The 27,930-nt window shown below is 43.8% G+C and overlaps 1 protein-coding gene across 1 annotated transcript; it reads right to left on the bottom strand.

The window, feature by feature from the left end:
* Window positions 1-41: 41 nt before the first annotated feature.
* Window positions 42-9,539, bottom strand: LOC127028199 (zinc finger protein 608-like; the record flags this gene model as incomplete). The annotated part of the gene is given in 7 exon segments (XM_050913956.1): window positions 42-178; window positions 1,213-1,272; window positions 2,521-2,674; window positions 3,640-3,812; window positions 4,328-4,742; window positions 6,535-8,986; window positions 9,452-9,539. Coding segments are annotated over 7 exon segments (3,479 nt in total), but the record flags the coding sequence as incomplete, so codon positions are not given.
* Window positions 9,540-27,930: the final 18,391 nt, after the last annotated feature.

The following is a 27,930-nucleotide window of genomic DNA, read 5'->3' as shown; positions in this document are numbered from 1 at the left end:
AATTACAGCAACATTTGTTATTCTGTAATAAAATCTGCAATTTACAAAAATGAAATGACTGGTTTTTACCTGCCATTAAGGCATTTCAAATTAACACCATGGAACTGATGTCTGTAATAAAGCACTTCCTCATGTGATCCAGTCACATGACAATGTACATTTCCAAACTCATCATTCTCTGAAATGAGAAAGAAGAATGTTTTAGTATGGGGTGTCCTTTTTTCCTAACATTCAAAGATACACTGTGAAATGAAATCTGCATAGTACTCAATCCCAAGTGGAAAAGACAGCAAGTCATGTCCTCTTCCCTCCCTTGCCAAGCTAACAAATAACTATACTAACAATGCGAACAAATAAAATCAGGATTTATCTTCTGAGTTCTGAAACTCTACCATGCATCAGGTCTTTCAGAGCTAGAGACCTTTTTCATTCAAATAATTCAAGCTGAGAGTCTTATAATGGTGACTTGTTTTCAGAGTCAATTTTCAGAAAGACACCAATAACCATGGAACTTTATAGTGCTATCTAATACATTAAACACTCTGAGACTTAACATGGAAGTGATGAAAGAGATCCTACTGTTAAGGGTGTTTTGTGTTTTTCACTTAAAATGGGATGATTGTTATAAAGAAGAGTCTCTTTCCTGTTGGAAGTTGAAGAGTAATTCCAATTGAAAACCTAGTAAATAACTGAGAGGCAAATGCATGGGATTTGTACGTAACTTAAAAATAATGGAACCTCCCTAGCAAACCCTTCTGGAAATAAAATCAGCAAACCAGAAAGATTTTCAGATTAGATAAAAGCATACGTTTACCTGGTAGTAGATAGATCTAACTGAATGTGAAGTTTAAACTACTTTTAAAAATCATTTGGATCTTAATTATATTTCATAACCACTTGTTTTATCTTAATAATAACAATACCTAAAACATAGCCTATAGAAAATCTCAGAAGACAGACTATTTGTTCCCTCTTAATGATTTCTATTACAATTAAAGGACACAATTCAAGTACAATATGTCATCTTAAAGAGAATAAAACTACAATTAACCCAAAGTCCAGCCAACCTCTTTCCCTGCCTTAAAAACTGTGTCTTACAAGGAAATATATACCTTCAGGCTATAAAATCTATGATTTCCTTTCTCCTCTCTGTATTACAACATATAATTCAAGATTTACTGGATATTTACCTTCTTTGTGCAGGAAACATACCAGAGGCAGATGCCTGAGCAGCCACCTGCTGAGCGGCAACAAGGGCAGCAGAGGTCAGTCCTGAAGGAAAGAAGAAACAAAAGAATGTGGATGTACTTCTGGTTTTAATGGATTTTTGTGTTCAGAGAAATGGTAGGAAGAATCTCTAACGTAAACAAATAAAAACCCCCTACCATCAGAAAATGGCTTTTAATACTACACAAACAGCACGTTTCAGGCAACAGTATTAAGACAGTCTGCCCAGCATGACCAATATGCCTTCATATAGTATACTGACTTCTCCTTGATAGGTATTTTACAAGAATATACAGCATTCCAACTTACTGTATTCCTTTCCAAGTATTGCACCGCATGATGCTAAATGGTTTGTATAAATTTCTGAATAGGAAGCTCAGTAGAAATAATAAGTACCAGGAAACAACAATAATCAAAAGTCACAGTGAATTACAGAAACGACATGCTAGCTGCTCAGAATACAATACTTTGATAAAAACTTATCATTTCTACAGTTTTCCTACTGAACAAGCATAATGCATCCCATAAGTCATGTGGAATCACTGAATCAAACTGAGAAATTTCAAGACTTTTACACAGGAAAAATAACCGTGAAGGGACTGAGTGAGCATAATTAATTTATGTCATTTTAGCTACCAATTGTGATAGCATGTACTTTGCTGTATGGGAGCAAATCTTCTTTTAATTCATCTAGAATCCAGGGTTAGAGAAAAACAGTCAAAGACTGGTATAAAACCTAGGGAGAATGAATCATGTCTTACTGTGCTGCTTTTTCCTTGACTGCAACTTTGTGCACTGCATTTGCCAAAATACAAAGAATTCTCTTTCAGATGCTCCAACTGTAATGAACTCAAACCCTTGTGACTGCAATGCCTTGTACATAAAATAAGTTCAACATAAAAAGCTTTTGTCTTTGCTACACTTCTTTCATTGCTTACACAACCCTAATTATATAAAAAGGGGATTGTTTGGTTTGGGTTTTTGCCACCTTTCAGGAAGTTAATGTCAGTTTGCAGTAGGATTCAGAACATTCACGTGAACAACAGCCTAACTGGTAAATCTTTAATAATGCTCTGACAACCAGTTTTGGAAACAAAACTTGGTATTTCTCAGGCCTGAAGATATTTATTTGATGTTAGTCTTTGCTCTGAATTTTCAAGCCTTCTTCCTAAATATAAAGCACTTTAACAGGGGGATCTCTATTCAAAATGCTTCATGTACATATGACTTGCAATGTCAAGGTAACAACTTCACAAGGCAAGTTAATCCCACCATTGGAAACCTTCTGCTCACCTTGAAATGGGTCATATCGATCAGGTATAAGTGGGTAACCCATTCCAACATGTGTGTGATGGTGTGTATGGAGATGCCTCTGGCTAAAAGGAGAATGATGGTCTTGTTCCCTCTCTGCTTCCCGTTCATGCTCAGCTGCGGATTTTTCCACAGGCTGACAATAAAAAGGTGAAAGAAAACTGATGTGAGAATTTTAAAAGGGAGGAAATCACAAAAAAAATCCACTTACTAATATTACCCTGCAATGACCTTTCAAATTCAAATAATGAAGCTGATTTCTTCTGATGAAGAAATCTCTCTACTGGAGATTTGCACTTGATCTTAGCCTAAAACTGGTGTATCTGGTTAATGGAAGATTTTCAAGGCACAGAGATTTTGAGGTGACACACTGCAGCATGAAGCCATCATGCTGACTACTAGTTTTGGGTTCTCTTAAGCCTGGCTGACTTGCAAATGCCTGAACAACCTATCTATCATCTGAGCTGTTAAGAGCTGATGCAAATTAGTTCTCAGCCTTCTTTAATGCACTCTGGGGATCAAACCTGCCTGAGCAGCAAGAAAAAAAATTCTTTTAAAAATAGAATCAAGTCAGTGACTTGCTCACAATTAAAACTAGAACCAACCTATCTGAAAGTAGAACAATAGTGTTTGCTCCAACATGGAAATTTCAGAAATTTCCATGGAAATCTTCATAAACAAATGCTTTTCAGAAACAGAGGTAATCTGCTTTTCGGAAGATATGGACGGCTTCATGGCAAATATACTGAGGGGATATTACCAAATCCCACAGCCCAACTTTTTATTTCATTATCTGTTTACAAACAAAAGCTTCCTGTTTAAGTGCAACAAACTCTGCACCAATGGGTATTTCTGAATATAGGTTTCTATATGAGTCCATTCATTTAAGTTAAGAAGACTGAGCACAGAACTGTTTTATGTGTCACTTCCAATTTATGCCAAGAAAGCATCCTGACTTCAAATTACTTTTATTTTAAGTAGCAGTATAAAGAAGCATCATGCATTCATAGCTTGACGCCAGACTGTGTGTGCTTCTTAAAATGATGTTCTCTACCCCTCCCCAAATGTACCGCTCTTTAGTAACAACAGATGAAGCCTTACAACAGGGGACTTGCTGCGATATTGGTTGGCATGCTGCTGGAGCAAATCCAGTGCTTTGGACTCAGTAGTTGATTTCACATTGATGCTCGGACTGGTATTGACTTTCTCTGCCTCTTCTCTCCCTGACATCTTCCCATAAACAGGATAATGAAATCCTGGAGTAAGATAGGTCCCTGCAGGTAAACAATAAATGCCACATCAAGTTACTGTTTTTACAGTTTGGTTATATCAAGGTAGGAGGAGGGGATGCCAGGACAGAGGGCAACATCAAAAAAGGATCATGTGATTATCAAATTGTATCTATTTTTTTCACCTAATTTACTCTGGTGAATGAAGGCTACAGAGGGCTGAGCTCATAGCCATTTCAGGCATTTATGGGTTCTCTTTAAGTGAAAGGAATAATAATTATAATGGTTGTGACAGTAAGTGCTTAGAATATTTTTCTAGGCAATAAACTATCTGTCAGTCTAACAGCAATAGCAGACTGTCAAGGGTTGAGGAAACTAGCTGGGAACTCTGACAGTTCATAAAAGGAACATCCTGTATTAAATGTTTCATCTACAGAACTTTTCCTAGTGCAAGCACAAGCAAAACAAAGCTGCTAACAGAAATATTAAAATGCAGGCTTTACTGCACTTTGAGTGTGTAAGTCTTTACTAGTGTGCAAGGCAAGTTTCAGAATACATACCAGGATAGCTGTGCATTAGGACAGGAGAGACTGCACGATAGGCTGGATGGTTGGGATCGTACATCTGTGGATAAGGATAAGCATGCAAGTACTGGATATATGACTGATGCTGACTCATTGGTGAGGAAACTGCCACTCTAGCACCCCGAGAGTCCTTCCAATTTACAGGAGTCTTTCGATCATTGTTTTTTATCTTGCTCTCATCCACTGATTGAGAATCAGAACGCTTGACCTCTTTAGGCTCCTCTTTAATGCTTGCTAATGAGACAGGAAGGTTAGGCAGGGAACTTTCCTTTTTAGGTGTTTTTCTAGGGCTGTCTTCTTTTAACTTTTTCTCACGATCAAGTTCTGATTTTTGCTGATCAAGGTATTTGGGCTGATAGACATAATGATGCCATGTTCGTGAATCTGAGTCCTAATATGGAGCAGAAAAAAATTTTTTTCTCAACTTCAATGTTGAAATAAGATTATTATTGATATTTCCAATATTTCAGTTAATGTATTTTTAATAGCTGTTTTAATAACATATCTGCATTACATAGTGGAGAGGTTTGCTTGCTACACAGTGCCTTGAGCTGCAAGTCAAACCAATATTCCCATGAAAGAGTAAGAGACTATTATCAATATTTAATTCAATTGCTTCATCTTATATCCTCCTTCATGCCTTTAACTAGCTTAATCATGAAATACATATGCATTGTATCAAAATTCTGAGACCATACTATACATAAAACATTTTAATTAAAACCCACAGAGAGATTTTCCCACTAGAGAGCAAAAAATATCTGTCAACCACAAAATTAAAGCTGCCTAATGATATGTCAGAGCACTTAGATTACCTGGAACAATGAACCTGAAAAGCTGATCTAGCTGGAAAGATGCTTATGCTGCCTCTGATATTACAAACACTCATGAATCAGTGGAAGTCAGACATTTAGGCAGACTCCTTCAGCTGACAGTCACTCATTTTAATTTTGTAAAATTACACACACATAAGTATTTACAGGATCAGGACCACAAGGTTTAAAGAACATGTACAGGATATCACAAATACATTTTTGCATAATATATTATGTAGAGCTGTTTATAAGTATGTTCTAGAAGTAAGTAGGTGAGTTCTTTGCAAGACTACATCAAATCAGTACTGAACAATAACAGGAAACTTTTCTTTTAAATACAAGATATGAAAGAGCTAACTGTAAACATTGTCTCTAACAGATATACATTCACAGCACATGCAACAGAAACATAAGCACAGAACTAGATGCTTGGATGGTCTGGTTCAAATACTCTGGATCAGCAGAAATCTTCTCCTTCTCATGCCCATACCATCCCATTTCCTTTATAGCTCCCTAAATTCTATTCACCTGACCCCACTGTATCTTGAAAGACAGCCCATTAGGGTGAAGTCTGGGATGTACCATACACCAGAACATGAAAGCATTCAACACTGAGGGTCTGGTTCAGAGCATAGAGACAGTAACATTGCCTCGAATGAAGGAATGTACATCTAGTAAGGTCAGCATGAGCCACTAGATGAAATTTTGGTTCTATTGAAGTCAATGGCAAAACTATCGCTGACTTCAATGGAGAGATGATTTCATCCACTGTATAGGTGTGCCGACTGGGGTTAAACCACGACAATAGGTCTGTAGGGGTTTGGGGTTGATTGAGGAGGGAAGGGGAACTTAACTATTTCAAAAAGGTCACCTTGAGTTAAGATAAAGAGCTGAGCTTCAAGCCAACTCTTCAAAGAATCAGCTCACCCATCTTTAGTAAATGACAACTGTCATTTAACACACAAAAACCTGAAACACTCCAAACTGTGTTTCAAATCTACTTTGTCCTCTCATAATGAAAGCTGCTTATTTTGCTCGAAATTTCTCATTTGTGAACTTAGCAAATTGCTTGGAATTTACATCTAAAAGAGAAATCTAATTCTATTTTATTCTTGCATGCAATTTAAAATAGTCTATTCATATTTTAAGCCTGGATTCTGTCACCAACTTGCTAGTTTTTTCTTTTTAAACAGCTCAACTGAAAGGCCTATTGGTCTATTCACAGACTACAACACTATCCAGCATGAAAAAAGCATGACGGGGATTGGCTGGCTGCAAAGGTAAAAGAACATAGCAAAATCAGAGACAAAATCTCACATGATTTAATTATAAGTCAAGACACATTTGTTCTATTTCCTGTGATCTCACCTGTTTAAATCTTGTGGTTGGATCTATTCCTGTTTGCTTCATGGAGTCCATAACAGATTTCATCTCCACAGTCTCCTTTATGAGCTGGTGGTTTTCCATTTGTTTGGCTTTGAAACTGTCAGACTGAAGCTGCTGCTGGTGATTGGAAAGGATCTGTGATTTGCTTATCTCCTCACCTTTGTTAGAGACTGATGACCCTATTTTAGTGTTATTTTTGCTTGACTCTGGAGTTGAAGGGTCCTTTGAAATAGTAGCAGATGGGTTATTTTTCTGCTTATTATCACCGTTGCCAATTTCCTTCAAGGGGGGTTCATTTTTCCCTTCACAGTCTCTCCCAGTTTGTGCCATTTTCTGTTCTGCTAGTCTCTGGTCCTCATAGTATTTTTCATACTGCTGTCCGTAAGCAGGGTTAGAGGCCATTAAGGACTTTTGGTCCATATAGAGTCCATAAGCATACTGTCCATAAAAAAGTGACTGGGCAAGTGCAGGGTGTCTTTGCGTTATTACTGACTGATGTTGTGGCTGCAAATTAGTGGAATTGGTTTCACTTTTCTTGGAATCTGACAGTTCTGTCTTCTCTTTCTTTTCAGTCTCTTCCTCAGCCTCTTTTTTGATCTTCAGTCCCTGTGGGGTACTGCTGTTCCCAGCTGCTGGGGCACTGACCCGTCCAGAGTGCATGTAACTTGGAGAATAATAAGGTCCGTAGCCATGGTAATAGGGAGAATGGGACTCTTTTGCTTGAGCCGATTGTGTTGTGGTTGAAGAATGTTCTTTTACAACACTGTCCTTATTAGATATAATATCCGAAGGAGAGCTGGCCTTTGAATTCATGCCCTCTGACCTGCTGTCAGAGCCACCATCATCAGCCGCATCAGAAATATCCGAGTAAGCAGGGCTGTTGGTTTTAGTGGCTGCAGTATCTGCACCACTTTGTGTCAACACATGCAGCGGCGCAACTGAAGATTGTCCATTCACCAAAGTGCTGCATTCCATCCTGGAGGCACTTCCTATAGAAGGGCTGGGTGCATTGTCTGTGAACGTGTAAACCTTATCAGCTTCAGCCTTAATACTTGCCATCCTGCTCTCTTGAGACTCTGACAGTCCATTAGTTAACACTTCATTTTTATTGAGATGGTCCTTTAAAAAATGTCCAGACAAATCTTTCCCAGACCCTTTTGAATCCTCCAGCTTTCCCAGCTTAGAATCCATCTTAGGGCTTCCAGTCTCTTTGCTTTCTTTGTCTTTTAGCTTTCTCTTCTCCTTTTTCTTTCTGTCTTTGAGTGATGTGAGAGCTGGGTTTACAGTGCTTGGCTCTCCCATAATTGTGGGCTTTGGTTGAATAGGTTTTAGTGGAGGGCTCTTTGGTGTAGCCTGAACAACAGTAGTTGTTAGAGAGGGAAGTCCTGGTATTGTCCCTGTAGTGGTGGTTGTAAAGGCTGCAGTAGGTATAGCTATTAATTGGGGAGGAGTTGGTGCTGGCACTGGGGCAATGGGCCTGGCCGTTTTCAGTTTGGAAAGGTTTTTATCCACTTTGCAATGATTAGTTTTTTTGCCTTTGTCCTTATCACCCAAAATTTTCTTGTCTGTCAACCCTTCAGCCTCCAATTTGGGCGTTTCAGTTTGCAAATTGCCATCTGCTACCAAACAATTGTCCAGTGTGGATGCCATATTAGAAATTACTGGAAGGCTGGTCAATTCACTGTTCAGACCCTTCTTTTTGCCAGAATTCTTGCCAGTTTTGGAACTGATAACTGAACTGGGGCCATTGCTGGTCAGCTCCCTTTTTCCTTTAGGCGTCCCTGGGGTAGTGATGGAGGAAGGAGATGTCGGTGCTTTTAGTGGATCAAAGCTTGACAAATTTGTGCTTGGCTCACTGCATTCAAGTGCCACATTACTCAATGCTTCCTCACAGTCTGAAATTTTGTCTTCACTGTCAGGCTCAAACTCCAGTTTGTTTTCTGGATCTAAATGTGCATGAGTCTGGTGGTATCGGAGTCCATTAATGTGCTTGTACTTTTTGTTGCAGTTGGGGTGAGGACAATCAATCAGCACTGGAGAAGAGCAACCTTGGCCCAAAAAAGTAGCCTCGAGTTTCCCCTGTGGGGTGGTGGGAGTGCTTCTAGAGTTAGTACGAGCACATTTTCCAGATTTATTGTCCTCTGAACTGGAGTTCAATTCTAGCTCCATTGGAGGCTTATTTTTCCTCTTGTTTGTGGATGAGGGGCTGGCTTTGACATCATCCACAGCACAGTTTGGTGATGTCCTGCACCCACTTGCATTAAGGCTGCCCCTCCTTCCCTTCCCATTGGCACCACCTCGAATCTTGTTCTGAAGTCCTCTAGACTCTGCAAAACTCACATCATTTCCAGGTACAGCTGCAGTGGACCTTGCCCGCTTTCCTCTGCCCCAGCCTCCTCGCATTTCCAGGTCACTTGTTGGTGATTCACAAAACCTATATAAACAAGAGCAGATGTCATCAGCAGGAGCCATGAACGGAATAAATACCAAAACAACACCACTTCCCGTAACATAACCTTCAGCCATGTTAAAGGAAGGTTGTCCTTCTTCCAAATGAGAACATTGCAGTCTCAAAGGGAATGTCATTAAAAAAAGACAAAAATGGAAAAGTAACATCTAACTAGAAAAACAAAGATAAAAAGTTTCCAAACTTATAAAAATGTATTTTTAAATTAATTCCCCTTTGAATTAATTCCCCACATATTTCCCCTTCCCTCTCAAATAAAAACTTTCACCCTAATGTCCCCACTTTTCAGTGTGGAACAGAGAATTATTCATTCACTGGTGCATGTTTTCAATTATACCCAGTTGTTTTTTATTAATCTCTGTATAGTCTCTTGACAGAGATTGGGGAGTGAAAATACAGTAGAGAAAAAACAGACCCAGAATGATTGCCTACCTGGGAGGGGCCCAGTCATGCTTTGTGCAGTCCAGCAGCGTTCCCACATAAGTCTTGTTCCTCCACGTAACATTTACTACTAGGACACCTGCTGGTAGGAGAAAAACAATTATCACAGTGAGAACAAGAACTGGGGTAGGGTTTTTGTCTTGTTCTTTTTTTTCGTTTGATTTTCTTCCCCACAGAGTGAGAACTATATTCTCATTTCTTTTCAAAAGTTGTGGTCTATATTCTTCCTCTTTTCTGGTTTCAGTGACCTCAGGTTAAAACCTACAGGAAAGAGAGCGAACAAGAAAGAACAAGAGTGCATGTGTAAATGTGTGTGGGTGTAAGAGAGAATGTGTGCCTGTGTGACTGAGAGTGTGTGTAATCAAGATACAGCTGACAAAAGGAAATGGTATTTCATAGAACCATAGAATCATAGAATAGTTTGGGTTGGAAGGGACCTTTAAAGGTCATCTAGTCCAACCCCCCTGCAATGAGCAGGGACATCTTCAACTAGATCAGGTTGCTCAGAGCCCCATCCAACCTCACCTTGAATGCTTCCAGGGATGGGGCATCTACCACCTCTCTGGGCAACCTCTTCCAGTGTTTCACCACCCTCATCGCAAAAAATTTCTTCCTTATATCTAGTCTGAATCTACCCTCTTTTAGTTTAAAACCATTAGCCCTTGTCCTATCGCAACAGGCCCTATTAAAAAGTCTGTCCCCATCTTTCTTATAAGCCCCCTTTAAGTATTGAAAGGCCGCAATAAGGTCTCCCCAGAGCCTTCTCTTCTCCAGGCTGAACAACCCCAACTCTCTCAGCCTTTCCTCATAGGAGAGGTGTTCCATCCCTCTGACCATTTTCATGGCCCTCCTCTGGACCTGCTCCAACAGGTCCATGTCTTTCTTGTACTGGGGACCCCAGAGCTGGATGCAGTACTCCAGGTGGGGTCTCGCCAGAGTGGAGTAGAGGGGCAGAATCACCTCCCTCGACCTGCTGGCCATGCTTCTTTTGATGCAGCCCAGGATACGGTTGGCTTTCTGGGCTGCGAGTGCACATTGCCGGTTCATGTCTAATTTTTCATCCACCAGTACCCCCAAGTCCTTCTCTGCAGGGCTGCTCTCAATCCCTTCATCCCCCAGCCTGTATTGATATTGGGGGTTGCCCCGACCCAGGGGCAGGGCCTTGCACTTGGCCTTGTTGGACTTCATGAGGTTCACATGGGCCCACTTCTCAAGCTTGTCCAGGTCCCTCTAAGTGGCATCCTGTCCCTCAGGCATGTCAACTGCACTACTCAGCTTGGTGTCGTCTGCAAACTTGCTGAGGGTGCACTCAATCCCACTGTCTATGATGTCTTTGATGAAGATATTAAACAGTACTGGTCCCAATATGGACCCCTGAGGGACACCACTCGTCACTGATTTCCATCCGGACATTGAGCCGTTGACCACTACTCTCTGGACGCAGCCATCCAGCCAATTCCTTATCCATCTAACAGTCCACCCATCAAATCCACATCTCTCCAATTAAGAGAGAAGGATGTTGTGGGGGACCATGTCAAAGGCCTTACAGAAGTTCAGATAGATGACATCCGTAGCTCTTCCCTTGTCACTCCATCATAGAAGGCTACTAGGTTGGTCAGGCAAGACTTGCCCTTGGTGAAGCCATGCTAGCTGTCTCGAATCCCCTCCCTGTCCTCCATGTGCCTTAACATAGCTTCTAGGAGGGTCTGTTCCATGATCTTCCCAGGCACAGAGGTGAGGCTGACAGGTCGGTAGTTGAACTCTATCTAAAGCAGTCAGCTCATTTTCCCTGTTTGTTTGAGTCTAAGTTTTGACAACTTAGAAATACATTTTCATTCTCAGGTACTCTGAAAAATAGCTTGTCTCTAGCCCATTCTAATCTTTGGTGGGAGTCATGCTTTTCTCAAATTGTTTGGCAGACACATGAAAAGATTGTTAATCAATCAGACTCAGTGTCTGTCTTCCCATGGATTCAGTTTCAGGCAATAGATCTCCCCGTCTGCTGCTCATACATGAAATAAACAGATAAAAATGTATGGTAAGTGACTTCTTAAATTTTTAGGTGTCCAAACTGAGATACTTTGGAAGATATATTTTTTAAAAGCAGATATGCAGTTCTGTAAAGATATTTCAAGCAAATCATTGCTTGAGAGAGGAGAGACCCGTCAGCCCGTTAGGAGCCCACAGTTCGCACGACAGCGGCTGACGAGACCTGGGTGGGGCCAGGAGCAACGGTGGAAAATTTAAACGTGGTGTAACCGAAACTAGCACTCAGTCGCCAAGGCGAGTAGCTCCAGTACCAGCACCATTCGCAGCAGAGCGCTCTAGCATGGTGTACAGAGGGGTTTCCTGAACCGGGGAAACCTCAGGGGAGCGAAGAGATGCACCAGGAGCCCACGGCTCACGTGACAGTGGCTGACAAGACCTGGGCAGGGCCAGGAGCAATGGCGGCCAAGCCCTCTACCCCCCAAAAGAAACCCCTAGGGAGTGCTAGCGACCAGGAGTGCCACGAACAGGGCAGGGAAACAGGGCGTGGCGCATCAGCAAGGGCAGTTCACGCGGCAGTTCGCACGGAAGGGCGCACAGGAAGAGCTCTGTAACTCTGCTGGCTTGACCAGGGAGCAATGGTATCCACTCAGCAGAAGGCCATGTCCTCTCTAAACTCTGTACCTGCCATGACTGATGCAGCTTCCCAGACAGAGCTCCAGTGGGAACATGCTGCTACCCAGGTGTCAGGCTGCAGGGTGTGCCCTACTCTTATGCCAGTACCAGATGGCAGTAGTGAGTACACCTGTGGGAGATGCACCCAGGTAGAGGAACTCCTCCATTTAGTGGCAGAGCTCCAGGAGGAGATGAGTAGGTTGAGGAGTATCAGGGAGTCTGAGAGGGAGATAGATTACTGGAATTGGACTCTACCTTCCCTGGGACAGACCTGTCAGGCAGACAGGACGCATGATACAGAGGATTCCCTATCCTCTCTTCACCCGGCAGAACACGGTGACTTAAGGGATAGGGGGGAATGGCGACAAGTTCTTGCCCGGCGCAGCAGGCGCGTCTCCTCCGTGACTACCTCACCTTCCCAGGTGCCCTTGTATAAAAGGTATGAAGCTCTGCAAGTGGAATCGAACAATGACGAGGACGATGGTTCATCTAGGTCAGAGGTGTCACCAAGGTTAAGTCAGCCTATGCACTGGGTCAAAACTGCTTCCATAAAGAAAAAAAGACGAGTTATTGTCATAGGAGACTCCCTTCTGAGGGGAACAGAAGGCCCAATATGCCGACCGGACCCACTTCTTAGGAAAGTCTGCTGCCTCCCTGGGGCCCATGTTAAAGATGTGAAGAGGAAACTTCCTACCCTGGTACGGCCCTCAGATTATTATCCATTATTGATTTTTCAGGTAGGCAGCGATGAAGTTGCAATAAGAAGTCCAAGGGCAATCAAGAGAGACTTCAGGGCCTTGGGACAACTGGTTAAGGGATAGGGATCAGGATCACAAGTAGTGTTCTCCTCTATCCTTCCAGTTGCAGGGAATGATGAGGGAAGAAACAGGAAGAGCCACCAGATCAATACCTGGCTCTGAGACTGGTGTCACCGGCAGAATTTGGGGGTTTTTGATCATGGGTTGGTCTACATGACACCAGGCCTGCTGGCAACAGACGGGGCACACCTGTCTCAAAGGGGGAAAAGGATCTTTGCGCAGGAGTTAGCAGGGCTCATCATTGAAAGAGCTTTAAACTAGATTTGAAGGGGAAAAGGGATAAAAACAGGCTCGCTAGAGATAAGCCTGGGGGCGGCATGCCAATGTTTGAGGGATGGTGTGCTAGCGAGGTCCTTCGATCTGCTCCACGATGTGCTGAGTACACTGGAGCACATTTGAAATGTCCTTATACTAATGCGCACAGCTCAATCCCACTGTCTATGATGTCGTTGATGAAGATATTAAACAGTACTGGTCCCAATATGGACCCCTGAGGGACACCACTCGTCACTGATTTCCAGATGACATCCGCAGCTCTTCCCTTGTCCACTGATGTAGTCACTCTATCGTAGAAGGCCACTAGGTTGGTCAGGCAACACTTGCCCTTGGTGAAGCCATGCTGGCTGTCTCAAATCACCTCCCTGTCCTCCATGTGATTCGAGATGTAGGACATGTATTTGCCATGTCCTGCTGTAAAATGGCAACACTCACCTCTTAATTTTGCTTTTATTGCACATAATCGCTTTTGTTTGGCAGCCAGTCAGCATAAACTGAGCACCAGTTACAGTTTTTAAATTAGTAGGTGACTGAGAAGAACCTGCTTGACTTTGAATAATATGATAATGATGCTTCTATTTATTTGAAATTGCATATATCCAAACACACAAAAACACATGCACGTATGCGTTGTAAGTTTTTTGTTTAGCAGAGAGAGATACAAATATGTATTATTTGCCTTACCTTTTCCTCTGTGGAAAGAGAGGGATTACACATGAAATTGCAACCATATAGTAAAGCTACGAGGAATCAAAATACGGATATTTAGAAAGTGGACTACTTCTTTAAAATGTATTGTCGTTTAATTGCTTTTCTAATTAAGACTTCTATTAAAATGTAAATACATCTGCCCACCTAAGGCAGACTTAGAATTTTGGTTTATTCAAAACAGCAGTGTAAAATGTATACATGGTAAGGATGTCTTAAACAAAAATAAAATAAATGGAGGAGGGCAGTTCATTCAAATGTTTTCAGGCTCCCCTCAAACACTCCTTCACAGATATAATTTATCATCACGTTTATGGACTAGTCAACAGAATTACCCTTTTAATTCATTAACTACTGCAGATAAATATGCGGTAATATTCTTGAATCAGCTATCTCTTCTATTTAGAACATACACCAAAATAAACAATTATTTTCCTATCCAAAGAAAGTCATGTGGTGCAAACTGTTTCCAATATATAAGAGGCATTGCATTAGACACTAAATTGCAGCCTTGTGACTTGTTTTTTCATTACACTTTCCTTGTTCTTGCTCTAGCTTTTCTACAATGGATATAATAATGGCATTGTGACAAAATATTTCTAGCCTGTCTGCTTGTTTTGTCTTACCAGTGTGATTTTTAATTTTGCACCAGAAGTATCTCTCTATGCTGCACCAAGGTAAAGTAAGCATGTAAATAGCAGCTTAATTTCTCAGGGATCTTAAAAGCAGAGAAGTATTTGAAGTTGTGTTAGCTGAGGTACATCGGAAGAAGGGGTTTCCTTGAAAATTCTCAATAGCAGATATGAAAATTATTTCCCATATCATTTTAAGTTGCCATTATGATAAGGCGACTGTAGAATTTCATACATTTCATATGGAGTCCAAAAAGGACTGTCGTGGTTTAACCCCAGCCAGCAATTAAGCACCACGCAGCTGCTCCCTCCCTCCTCCCTCCCTCCCAGTGGGATGGGGAGGAGGATTGGGAAAAAAGGTAAAACTTGTGGGTTGAGATAAGAACAGTTTAATAACTAAAATAAAATATAACAATAGCAATAATAATAATGAAATATAATAATAATAATAATTGTAATGAAAAGGAATATAACAAAAAAAAAGGAACAAAAAAAGAAAAAAAAAAGAAATGAGACCTCTGATGCACAATGCAGTGATCAATGCCCGAGCAGTGATCCACCCCTCCCGGCCAACTCCCCCCTGTTTATATACTGGGCATGACGTTCCATGGTATGGAATACCCCTTTGGCTAGTTCAGGTCAGCTGTCCTGGCTGTGCTCCCTCCCAGCTTCTTGCACACCTGCTTGCTGGCAGAGCATGGGAAACTGAAAAGTCCTTGGCTTAAGATAAGCGCTACTTAGCAACAACTAAAACATCAGAGTGTTATCAACATCATTCTCACACTAAATCCAAAACCCAGCACTGTACCAGCTACTAAGAAGAGAGTTAACTCTATCCCAGCCGAAACCAGGACAAGGGGTTTTCCTCTACATTAGACTGCATGTCCTGTAATATTTACTTAGCATTGTCTCAACAAGAGGGAAAATGGGGAGATAGTCTGAGGAACCCACAGGTTCCATACTATTGGAATACATTAATGTATTTTCAAAAGAAAAAAAACACAGAAGGCTAAACTATTCAAAATAACTACTAGTGAAGAATGGAAGAAAATTCAGATGCTTGTAATGCAGTGTATATAAGGGTATCTGGACTCCAAGACTTCAATTCAGGGAACCTGTCTAAAATGTTTAATACAGTTCTTGTGAGGTAGGGACAAATAATATATTTAGATTATATACAAATGTTTCTTCTACCAAGTAAAGGTGTCAATTCAGGGTTTCACCAATTACCAGAGCACAGTTCACAAGATTTGGATTTAACAGAAAAAAACATATTCCAAAGTGTAAATTTCTTGATTTAATTTGGTTTATCATTCCATTTGCAAATTACATAACTACTCACAATTACAATATTTCTGAAATTAGTAACATCCTCCACAGTCCTCAGTGTCAAATATCAATAATTAAAGCACCGAGGATAAGAAATCATCTTCTGTATATTTTAAAAGTTACTCTCCATGCTACTCTTTATTATTAAGGAGTAGACATAGTAACTGGTGAACATATGCTCAGGGATTGCCAAACGCAATCTAATACAGGAAAACAGGGTCATGTTACCTAGAAGTTTTACAATTCAATCCACCTACACTAGTCAGTAATTTTTCTGACAAAATCCATTATTAGGCAAGACAGGATTATACACAAAAGCTGCCTTATAAGGTAAAGATGCACACAGGATGTTACCCACTGCCTACCACTGTCCGTGGAAATCACTCCTTTAACATCAAGGGGAGTTTCATCATCCTATTAGGAGCAAGAAAAGATTCCGTATTTGGGTATTGTCTTTAACGCTGTATGTACCATTATGAGCTTTTTTCTTTACTCATCACATTCATAACCACAATGTAGAGAAGCTAGATTCATGGCAAAAAGTAACCCAACAATACTTAGGAAAAACTAACTCATGCCTAGATGAGCATAAAAACAATTTACATGAGTAGTCCTGATAGACAGATGTAATGTAATAAACTTATGGTGGGTTAACCTTGGCTGGCTGCCAGGTGCCCACCCAGCTGCTCTCTCACTCCCCCTCCTCAGCAGGACAGGGCGAGAAAATAAGAGGAAAGAGCTTGTGGGTTGAGATAAAGACAGGGAGATCACTTAACAATTACCATCACCAGCAGAACAGACTTGACTTGAGGAGGAAGATTCATTTAATTTATTGCCAATTAATAACAGAGTAGGATGCTGAGAAACAAAGACAAAATAAAAAATACCTTCCCCCCCACCCCCTACCCTTCTTCCGGGCCTCAACTTCACTTCTTCATTCCCAAATCTACCTCAACTGCCGAACAGCACAACGGGATGGGGAATGGGGGTTGTGGTCAGTTCACAACACTTCATCTCTGCCACTCCTTCTGCCTCACACTTTTCCCCTGCTCCAGCATGGGGTCCCCGCCATGGGATAAAGTCCTTCACAAACTGCTCTAACATGGGTCCTTTTCCATGGGATACAGTCCATCAGGAACAGACTGCTCCATCATGGGTCCCCTACAAGCCATAGTTCCTCCCAGAGAACCTGCTCCTGTGTGGGCTCCTGTCCTGGTTTAACCCCAGCCAGCAACTAAGCACCATGCAGCCGCTTGCTCACTCCCCCCACCCAGTGGGATGGGGGGGAAAATCGAAAAAAACCCCTCGTGGGTTGAGATAAAGACAGTTTAATAGAACAGAAAGGAAGGAAAAAATAATGATAATAATAATAAGAGTAATAAAATGACAATAATAATACTAAAAGAATTAGAATATACAAAGCAAGTGATGCACAATGTAATTGCTCACCACTCGCCAACAGATGCCCAGTTAGTTCCCGAGCAGCGATCCGCCCATCCCAGCCAACTCCCCCCAGTTTATATACTGGGCATGATGTCATATGGTATGGAATATCCCTTTGGCCAGTTTGGGTCAGCTGTCCTGGCTGTGTCCCCTCCCAACTCCTTGTGCCCCTCCAGCTTTCTTGCTGGCTGGCCATGAGAAGCTGAAAAATCCTTGACTTAGTATAAACACTACTTAGCAACAACTAAAAACATCAGTGTGTTATCAACATTATTCTCATACTAAATCCAAAACACAGCACTATACCAGCTACCAGGAAGAAAATTAACTCTATCCTAGCCGAAACCAGGACAGTATCCACCCCTTATTCCATACCATCTATATCATGTCCAGGTCCCACACTTTCCAATATATTTTCAATTAATCACCACCACTTTTCCTGTCTTTTGATACATATACACACAGATATCATTCCCTTAATCGATAGGCCTTTAAAATTACCATTTAAATGTCCCTCTAAAATGTTTGTTGAGTTCATTTAATCCATGACTTTGGGCTCCATCTGTCATAACAGTCTGTGTCGTGGTTTAACCCCAGCCGGCAGCTAAGCACCACGCAGCCGCTCACTCACTGCCCCCCCACCGCTGGGATGGGGGAGAGAATCAGGAAAAAAACCTCCTGAGTTGAGATAAAGACAGTTTAATAGGACAGAAAGGAATGAAAAACAATGATAATGATAATAATAATATGACAATAGTAATACTAAAAGAATTAAACTATACAAAGCAAGTGGTACCCAATGCAATTGCTCACCACTCGCCGACTGATGCCCAGTTAGTTCCCGAGCCGCGATCCCCCCTCCCAGTTAACTCCCCCAGTTTATATACTGGGCATGATGTCATATGGTATGGAATAGCTCTTTGGCCAGTTTGGGTCAGCTGTCCTGGCGGTGTCCCCTCCCAGCTTCTTGTGCCCCTCCAGCCTTCTTGCTGGCTGAGTATGAGAAGCTGAAAAATCCTTGACTTAGGATAAACACTACTTAGCAACAACTAAAAGCATCAGTGTGTTATCAACATTATTTTCCTACTAAATCCAAAACACAGCACTATACCAGCTGCTAGGAAGAAAATTAACTCTGTCCTAGCCGAAACCAGGACAGCCTGTCTGGGCAGGAGGGATGGTGCAAAGTCCGCTCAGTCGGCAGAGCAGGATCAGGCTTTCGTGCGGTGCAGTGGGCAGGTGATATTGGGCGCAGCAGGAGGATGGTGTGTAGTGTTGGATTGTTGCATGCTGCAGTAAGTCCTGGTTCCATCACTACTGCACTTCACTTGGTTTTATCAAAGTTCATTCTTCATTAATTTGGGTGATTCTTACTGTAATACTGTTGATATAGCATATAACAACTATAGTAGTGATGACATAGTGGCAGGGTTATATAGCAATTAACATAATACAATTTAATTCACTGGCTGTTCTCACCTAAAATCAAATCCCCTTGAGGCACACATCGGACTTCCCCATCCTTCCGCATCACCCACCAAGTGCACCCAGGTCCTTGAGCAAAAGCAATCCCACAAATGGGTTTGCCTTTGCCTGAGGCAGGAGTAACCCAGACTGTCTTCCCTAGCATATTTTTCATGTGCACTACAGGGACTTTATCCCCTTCTACAGTACATAAAAGTTCTGATTGGGCGGGGCCAGCCCGATTGGCAGATCCTCTAGTGTTGACTAACCAGGTGGCCTTTGCTAAATGTGTATCCCAATGATTGAAGGTCCCACCACCCATTGCTCTCAATGTACTCTTTAACTATCCATTGTATTGCTCGATTTTCCCAGAGGCTGGTGCATGATAGGGGATGTGATACACCCACTCAATGCCATGCTCTTTGGCTCAGGTGTCTATGAGGTTGTTTCAGAAATGAGTCCCGTTGTCTGACTCAATTCTTTCTGGGGTACCGTGTCGCCATAAGATTTGCTTCTCAAGGCCCAGGATAGTGTTCCGGGCGGTGGCATGGGGCACGGGATATGTTTCCAGCCAGCCGGTGGTTGCTTCCACCATTGGAAGCACATGGCGCTTGCCTTGGCGGGTTTGTGGGAGTGTGATATAGTCAATCTGCCAGGCCTCCCCATATTTATATTTCAGCCATCGTCCTCCATACCAAAGAGGCTTTAACCGCTTGGCTTGCTTAATTGCAGCGCATGTTTCACATTCATGGATGACCTGTGCGATAGTGTCCATGGTCAGGTCCAGCCTTCGATCAGGAGCCCATCTATATGTTGCATCTCTTCCCTGATGGCCTGAGGTGTCATGGGCCCACCGAGCCATGAATAATTCACCCTTATGCTGCCAGTCCAGATCCACCTGAGCCACTTCAATCCTAGCAGCCTGATCCACCTGCTGGTTGTTTTGATGTTCTTCAGTGGCCCAACTTTTGGGTACGTGGGCATCTACATGACGTACTTTAACAACCAGGTTCTCTAGCTGGGCAGCAATATCTTGCCACAATGGGGCAGCCCAGATGGGTTTCCCTCTGCGTTGCCAGTTACTCTGCTTCCATTGCTGCAACCACCCCCACAGAGCATTTGCCACCATCCATGAGTCAGTATCAACTATTGGCCATTTTTCTTGTTCAGCAATGCCTAAAGCCAGCTGGATGGCTTTCACCTCTGCAAACTGACTCGATTCACCCTCTCCTTCTGCAGTTTCTGCAACTTGTCGCATAGGACTCCATACAGCTGCCTTCCACCTCCGATGCTTTCCTACAATGCAACAGGACCCATCAGTAAACAGGGCATATTGCCTCTCATTTTCTGGCAGTTTATTATACAGTGGGGCCTCTTCAGCACGCATTACCTCCTCCTCTGGCGACATTCCAAAATCTTTGCCTTCTGGCCAGTCTGTGATCGCTTCCAAAATTCCTGGGCGACTGAGGTTTCCTATTCGACTCTGTTGTGTGATCAGTGCAACCCACTTACTCCATGTAGCATCAGTTGCATGATGTGTAGAAGGGACCTTCCCTTTGAACATCTAGCCCTGCTCAAGTAATCGAGGTGCCAACAGGAGCTGTGTTTCAGTACCAACCACTTCTGAGGCAGCTCGAACTCCTTCATATGCTGCTAATATCTCCTTTTCAGTTGGAGTATAGCGGGCCTCGGATCTTCTGTATCCCCGACTCCAAAACCCTAGAGGTCAACCTCGGGTCTCCCCAGGTGCTTTCTGCCAGAGACTCCAGGTAGGGCCATTCTCTCCGGCTGTGGTGTAGAGCACATTTTTAACATCTGGTCCTGCCTGGACTGGCCCAAGGGCTACTGCATGAAATATCTCCTGTTTAATCTGTTCAAAGGCTTGTTGGTGCTCAGGGCCCCATTTAAAATCATTCTTCTTCTGGGTCACTTGATAGAGAGGGCTTACAATCAGACTCTAATCTGGGATATGCATTCTCCAAAAACCCACAACACCTAAGAAAGCTTGCGTTTCCTGTTTACTAGTCGGTGGAGACATAGCTGCTATTTTGTTGATCATCACATCCATTGGGATGTGACGACGTCCATCTTGCCATTTTATTCCTAAAAACTGAATCTCCTGTGTGGGTCCCTTCACCTTACTCTGTTTTATGGCAAAACCGGCCTTCAGAAGGATTTGGATTATTTTCTCCCCTTTCTCAAAAACTTCTGCTGCTGTGTTGCCCCATACGATGATGTCATCAATGTATTGCAGGTGTTCTGGAGCTTCACCTTTTTCCAGTGCATTTTGGATTAGTCCATGGCAAATGGTGGGGCTGTGTTTCCACCCCTGGAACAGTCGATTCCAGGTGTACTGGACGCCCCTCCAAGTGAAAGCAAACTGTGGCCGGCACTCTGCTGCCAAAGGGATTGAGAAAAATGCATTAGCAATATCACTTGTGGCATACCACTTGGCTGCCTTTGACTCTGGTTCATATTGAAGTTCTAGCATGTCTGGCATGGCAGCACTCAGCGGTGGCGTGACTTCATTCAGGCCACGATAGTCTACTGTTAGTCTCCATTCTCCATTAGACTTTTGCACTGGCCATATGGGGCTGTTAAAGGGTGAGTGAGTCCTGCTGATCACTCCTTGGCTCTCCAGTCGCTGAATCAGCGTATGGATGGGAATCAGGGAGTCTCGGTTGGTGTGATATTGCCACCGGTGCACCCTTGTGGTAGCGATTGGCACCTGTTCTTCTTCGACCCTCAGCAACCCCACAACTGAAGGGTCCTCAGAGAGACCGGGCAAGGTGGACAACTGTTCAATTCCCTCTGTCTCCAAGGCAGCTATACCAAAGGCCCACCAATACCCCTTTGTGTCCTTGAAGTACCCTCTCCTGAGATAATCTATGCCAAGGATGCATGGGGCCTCTGGGCCAGTCACAATGGGGTGTTTTTGCCACTCATTCCCAGTTAGGCTCACTTCAGCCTCCAATACAGTTAGCTGTTGGGATCCCCCTGTCACCCCAGAAATACAAATAGGTTCTGCCCCTTTATAGCTTGATGGCATTAGAGTACACTGTGCACCGGTGTCCACTAGAGCCTTATACTCCTGTGGGTCTGATGTGCCAGGCCATCGAATCCACACAGTCCAGTAAACCCGGTTGCCCCTCTCCTCCGCCTGGCTGGAGGCAGGGCCCCTCTAGTCCCGGTCATAGGATTCTCCACTCACTTTCTGTAAAAATGGATTAGAATTCCTTCTCATAGGATCAGGAGTAAGATCAGCCCTTCCACTCTGTCTGCCACACTGCTCACACTGCTCACTGGAGCCTGAAGCAGCAATTTTCCTGGAAGAACCCTCATTTGTGGTTGTTTTCCCTTGCAATTCCCGTACCCATGCATCTAGGACCGAGGTAGGTTTTCCATCCCACTTCCTCATATCCTCTCCGTGGTCACGCAGGTAAAACCACAGGGCACCCCGTAGTGTATACCTTCTCTCTCCTCTCTCTTGCCCAGAAGAATACCTTCTCCTAATAGCTGAGATATTGGACCATACAGGTGGGCGGCCAAACTTATCCTCAAATTGCTGGAACGCTTGGGACCATTTCTCGGCTAGTATGTCTGGCAGTTTCTCCACAGCCATGACGAGGGAGGAAGTGAGACTTTCTTTGTATTGCCGAAGTCGGTGAGCCAGTTCATCTACTGTTGGTTCCTCCTCGTCTTTCCAGTCCATTACTGCCAGTGCATTGGCATACGACGATGGTGCGCTCCGTGTAGACTTCTGCCACATGGGTTGTGCACATTGGACTTCATCTGGATCTGTGGGTAACCGCCCATCATCTGGGTCATAATAAACCATCTCCCACATGGCTAATTCCCTCAGGTACTGGATACCTCTCTCCATGGTGGTCCACTTGCCTGGGTGACATACAACATCTTCCTTGAAGGGATACCTTTCCCTCACGCCCGATAGAAGTCGCCTCCAGAGGCTGAGGGCTTGTGTCTTTTTTCCAATCACTTTGTCAATGCCCCCTTCCCTAGAAAGGGATCCCAGTTGCTTGGCTTCCTTACCCTCTAATTCCAAGCTACTTGCCCCATTATCCCAGCATCGGAGCAGCCAGGTGATAATGTGCTCACCTGGATGACGGCTGAAGTCTTTTCGCATATCTCGCAGCTCACTCAGGGATAGGGATCGGGAGATTATCTCCGGTTCTTCCTCTTCCTCCTGTTCTTGTGATGACCCTGGTTCACCTTCATCCTTCGCTAAGCGAACTGATTTTTTTGTATATTTCTTCTTCTGTATAGGGGCGATTGATATCAGCACTGGTTGATTCTCTAGTTCATCTGCATCGCCCATCACCAAGGTTTGAGTAGCCAAAGTGCCTGTCGCCGGAGTCTGAGTAGCTACAGTGCTTATTGCTGGGGTTTGAGTAGCCACAGTTGTGGGGATTGGAGTAGCTGCAGCACCTGTCACCAGGGTTTGAGTAGCCGCAGTGCTTGTTGCTGGGGTTTGAGCAGCCACAGTGCTTGTCATATGGGTTAGAGTAGCTGCAGCGCCTGTCATCATGGTTTGAGTAGCCGCAGTGCTTGTTGCTGGGGTTTGAGCAGCCACAGTGCTTGTCATATGGGTTAGAGTAGCTGCAGCGCCTGTCATCATGGTTTGAGTAGCCGCAGTGCCTGTTGCTGGGGTTTGAGTAGCCACAGTGCTTGTCATAGGGATTAGAGTAGCTGCAGTACTTGTCACCAGAGTCTGAGTAGCCGCACTGCTTGTCGCTGGGGTTGGAGTAGCTGCAGTGCCTGTCGCCAGGGTTTGAGTAGCTGCAGTCGTGGGAGTTGGTCTCTGGGTGGTATTTTTAAATAGTTGTTTAACCCTAGACAAGATCTGAATCACATTCAGGAACAGGCTGGTTCCTAGCAATAGGACCATGCTGAGTTCAACATCCCAAGGACATTCAAAATTTACAAACTCCTCCAATGCTATTGTAATTAACCTGGCAGAGAAAGGGAAGATGTGGGAAGATGTCTCCCCAATAGGTTGGCTCCCCGAGGAGAAAAGGTAGCAAGTGCAATTATTAATATTCTCTAGGAGATAGCACCCGAAGTACGGAGATCTCTCCTCCATAGATTGGCTCCCAGAGGAGAAAAGGTAAAAGGTACAATTATTAATAGTCTCCCATAGGTGGCTCCGAAGTACAGAGGTGACAACAATGCTGAGTACAAACACCCGATTAGTTTCACGACCTGCACTTCTGTCATATCATAAGCCAGTGTTACGAACAACATCATAACAACTCTAGCCCGGTTCCCATAAACAGCACAATAGGGAGCATATACTGCAAGTAGGGCATTACATAACGCAATTTCAAGAACCACCACACCAACCTTGAGAGCAAAAGAGTCCATATCATTGTAACCAGTGACTATCAAACCAATACAATGAATACTTATAACAAGTTTGTTTTAACACACTCTGGTCAGATCTGTTGTTATCTCAACCCTTTGTGCCCCACGTTGGGTGCCAAAAAGGCTGTCGTGGTTTAACCCCAGCCAGCAACTAAGCACCATGCAGCCGTTTCCCCCTCCCCCTCCCAGTGGGATGGGAAGGAGGAAAAAAAAGTAAAATTCGTGGGTTAAGAACAGTTTAATAACTAAAATAAAAACAAAATACACTACTAACTAAGAATAATAATAATATAATAATAATAATTGTAAAGAAAGGGAATATAACAAAAAAAAAGAAATAACACCCAAGAAAAGACAAGCGATGCACAATGCAATTGCTCACCACCCGCTGACCGATGCCTGAGCAGTGATCCACCCCTCCCAGCCAACTCCCCCCTGTTTATATACTGGGCATGATGTTCCATGGTATGGAATACCCCTTTGGCTAGTTCAGGTCAGCTGTCCTGGCTCTGCTCCCTCCCAGCTTCTTGCACACCTGCTTGCTGGCAGAGCATGGGAAACTGAAAAGTCCTTGGCTTAAGATAAGCGCTACTTAGCAACAAGTAAACCATCAGAGTGTTATCATCAACAGTATTCTCACACTAAATACAAAACACAGCACTGTACCAGCTACTAAAAAGAAAATTAACTCTGTCCCAGCCAAAACCAGGACAGCATATTCCAAATTATAGTCTGATTGTAAGCCCTCTCTATCAAGTGACCCGGAAGAAGAATGATTTTAAATGGGGCCCTCAGCACCAACAAGCCTTTGAACAGATTAAACGGGAGATAGTTCATGCAGTAGCCCTTGGGCCGGTCCGGGCAGGACCAGATGTTAAAAATGCGCTCTACACCTCAGCCGGGGAGAATGGCCCTACCTGGAGTCTCTGGCAGAAAGCACCCGGGGAGACCCGAGGTCGACCTCTAGGGTTTTGGAGTCGGGGATATCGAGGATCTCAGGCCCACTATACTCCAACTGAAAAAGAGATATTAGCAGCATATGAAGGAGTTCGAGCTGCCTCAGAAGTGGTTGGTACTGAAACACAGCTCCTGTTGGCACCTCGATTACTTGAGCAGGGCTGGATGTTCAAAGGGAAGGTCCCTTCTACACATCATGCAACTGATGCTACATGGAGTAAGTGGGTTGCACTGATCACACAACGGAGTCGAATAGGAAACCTCAGTCGCCCAGGAATTTTGGAAGTGATCACGGACTGGCCAGAAGGCAAAGATTTTGGAATATCGCCAGAGGAGGAGGTGACGGGTGCTGAAGAGGCCCCACTGTATAATAAACTGCCAGAAAATGAGAGGCAATATGCCCTGTTTACTGATGGGTCCTGTCACATTGTAGGAAAGCATCGGAGGTGGAAGGCAGCTGTATGGAGTCCTATAGGACAAGTTGCAGAAACTGCAGAAGGAGAAGGTGAATCGAGTCAGTTTGCAGAGGTGAAAGCCATCCAGCTGGCTTTAGGCATTGCTGAACAAGAAAAATGGCCAATATTTATACTGAGTGATGGATGGTGGCAAATGCTCTGTGGGGGTGGTTGCAGCAATGGAAGCAGAGTAACTGGCAACGCAGAGGCAAACCCATCTGGGCTGCCCCATTGTGGCAAGATATCGCTGCCCAGCTAGAGAACCTGGTTGTGAAAGTATGTCATGTAGATGCCCATGTACCCAAGAGTCGGGCCACTGAAGAACATCAAAACAATCAACAGGTAGACAAGGCTGCTAGGATTGAAGTGGCTCAGGTGGATCTGGACTGGCAACATAAGGGTGAGTTATTCATGGCTCGGTGGGCCCATGACACCTCAGGTCATCAGGGAAGAGATGCAACATATAGATGGGCTCGTGATCGAGGGGTGGACCTGACCATGGACACTATCGCACAGGTTATCCATGAATGTGAAACATGCGCTGCAATTAAGCAAGCCAAGCGGTTAAAGCCTCTTTGGTATGGAGGACGATGGCTGAAATACAAATATGGGGAGGCCTGGCAGATTGACTATATCACACTCCCACAAACCTGCCAAGGCAAGCGCCATGTGCTTACAATGGTGGAAGCAACCACCGGCTGGCTGGAAACATATCCCGTGCCCCATGCCACCGCCCGGAACACTATCCTGGGCCTTGAGAAGCAAATCTTATGGCGACACGGGACCCCAGGAAGAATTGAGTCAGACAACGGGACTCATTTCTGAAACAACCTCATAGACACCTGAGCCAAAGAGCATGGCATTGAGTGGGTGTATCACATCCCCTATCATGCACCAGCCTCTGGGAAAATCGAGCAATACAATGGATAGTTAAAGAGTACATTGAGAGCAATGGGTGGTGGGACCTTCAATCATTGGGATACACATTTAGCAAAGGCCACCTGGTTAGTCAACACTAGAGGATCTGCCAATCGAGCTGGCCCTGCCCAATCAGAACTTTCACGTACTGTAGAAGGGGATAAAGTCCCTGTAGTGCACATGAAAAATATGCTAGGGAAGACAGTCTGGGTTACTCCTGCCTCAGGCAAAGGCAAACCCATTCGTGGGATTGCTTTTGCTCAAGGACCTGGGTGCACTTGGTGGATGATGCGGAAGGATGGGGAAGTCCGATGTGTGCCTCAAGGGGATTTGATTTTAGGTGGGAACAGCTAATAGATTAAATTGTATGATATTAATTGCTATATAACCCTGCCACTGTATGTCATCATTATTATAATTGTTATATGCTATATTAATGGTATTACAGTAAGAATCACCCAAATTAATGAAGAATGAACTTTGATAAAACTGAGTGAAGGGCAGTAGTGATGGAACCAGGACTGACTGCAGCATGCAACAATCCAGCACCACACACCATCCTCCTGCTGCGCCCAATATCACCTGCCCACTGCACCGCACGAAAGCCTGATCCTGTTCTACCGACTGAGCGGACTTTGCACCATCTGTCCTGCCCAGAGAGACTGTTATGACAGATGGAGCCCAAAGTCATGGACTGAATGAACTCAACAGACATTGGATAGAGATGGCCCATAGACTGCAGGAATGATATCTGTGTGTATATGTATGAAAAGACAGGAAAAGTGGTGGTGATTAATTGGAAATGTAGCAGAAAGTGTGGGATGTGGGCATGATGTAAATGGTATAGAATAAGGGGTGGATACTGTCCTGGTTTCGGTTGGGACAGAGTTAACTCTCTTCTTAGTAGCTGGTACAGTGCTGGGTTTTGGATTTAGTGTGAGAATAATGTTGATAACACTCTGATGTTTTAGTTGTTGCTAAGTAGCGCTTATCCTAAGCCAAGGATTTTTCAGTTTCCCATGCTCTGCCAGCAAGCAGGTGTGCAAGAAGCTGGGAGGGAGCTTAGCCAGGACAGCTGACCTGAACTAGCCAAAGGGATATTCCATACCATGGAACGTCATGCCCAGTATATAAACAGGGGGAAGTTGGCCGGGAGGGGCGGATCGCTGCTCGGGCATTGGTCAGCGGGTGGTGAGCAATTGCATTGTGCATCACTTGTCTTTTCTTGGGTGTTTTGGGGTTTTTTTTGTTATATTCCTTTTCATTACAGTTATTATTATATTATTAGTAGTCGTAGTTAGTAGTGTACTTCAGTTATTAAACTGTTCTTATCTCAACCCAAGAGTTTTACTTTTTTTTTCCTCCTCTCCACCCCACTGGGAGGGGGAGGGGGAAGCGGCTGCGTGGTGCTTAGTTGCTGACTGGGG

Source organism: Gymnogyps californianus, unplaced genomic scaffold (genome assembly GCF_018139145.2).
Source record: "Gymnogyps californianus isolate 813 unplaced genomic scaffold, ASM1813914v2 HiC_scaffold_259, whole genome shotgun sequence".
NCBI lineage: Eukaryota > Metazoa > Chordata > Aves > Accipitriformes > Cathartidae > Gymnogyps > Gymnogyps californianus.
This window is presented reverse-complemented; position numbering and strand designations above follow the sequence as displayed.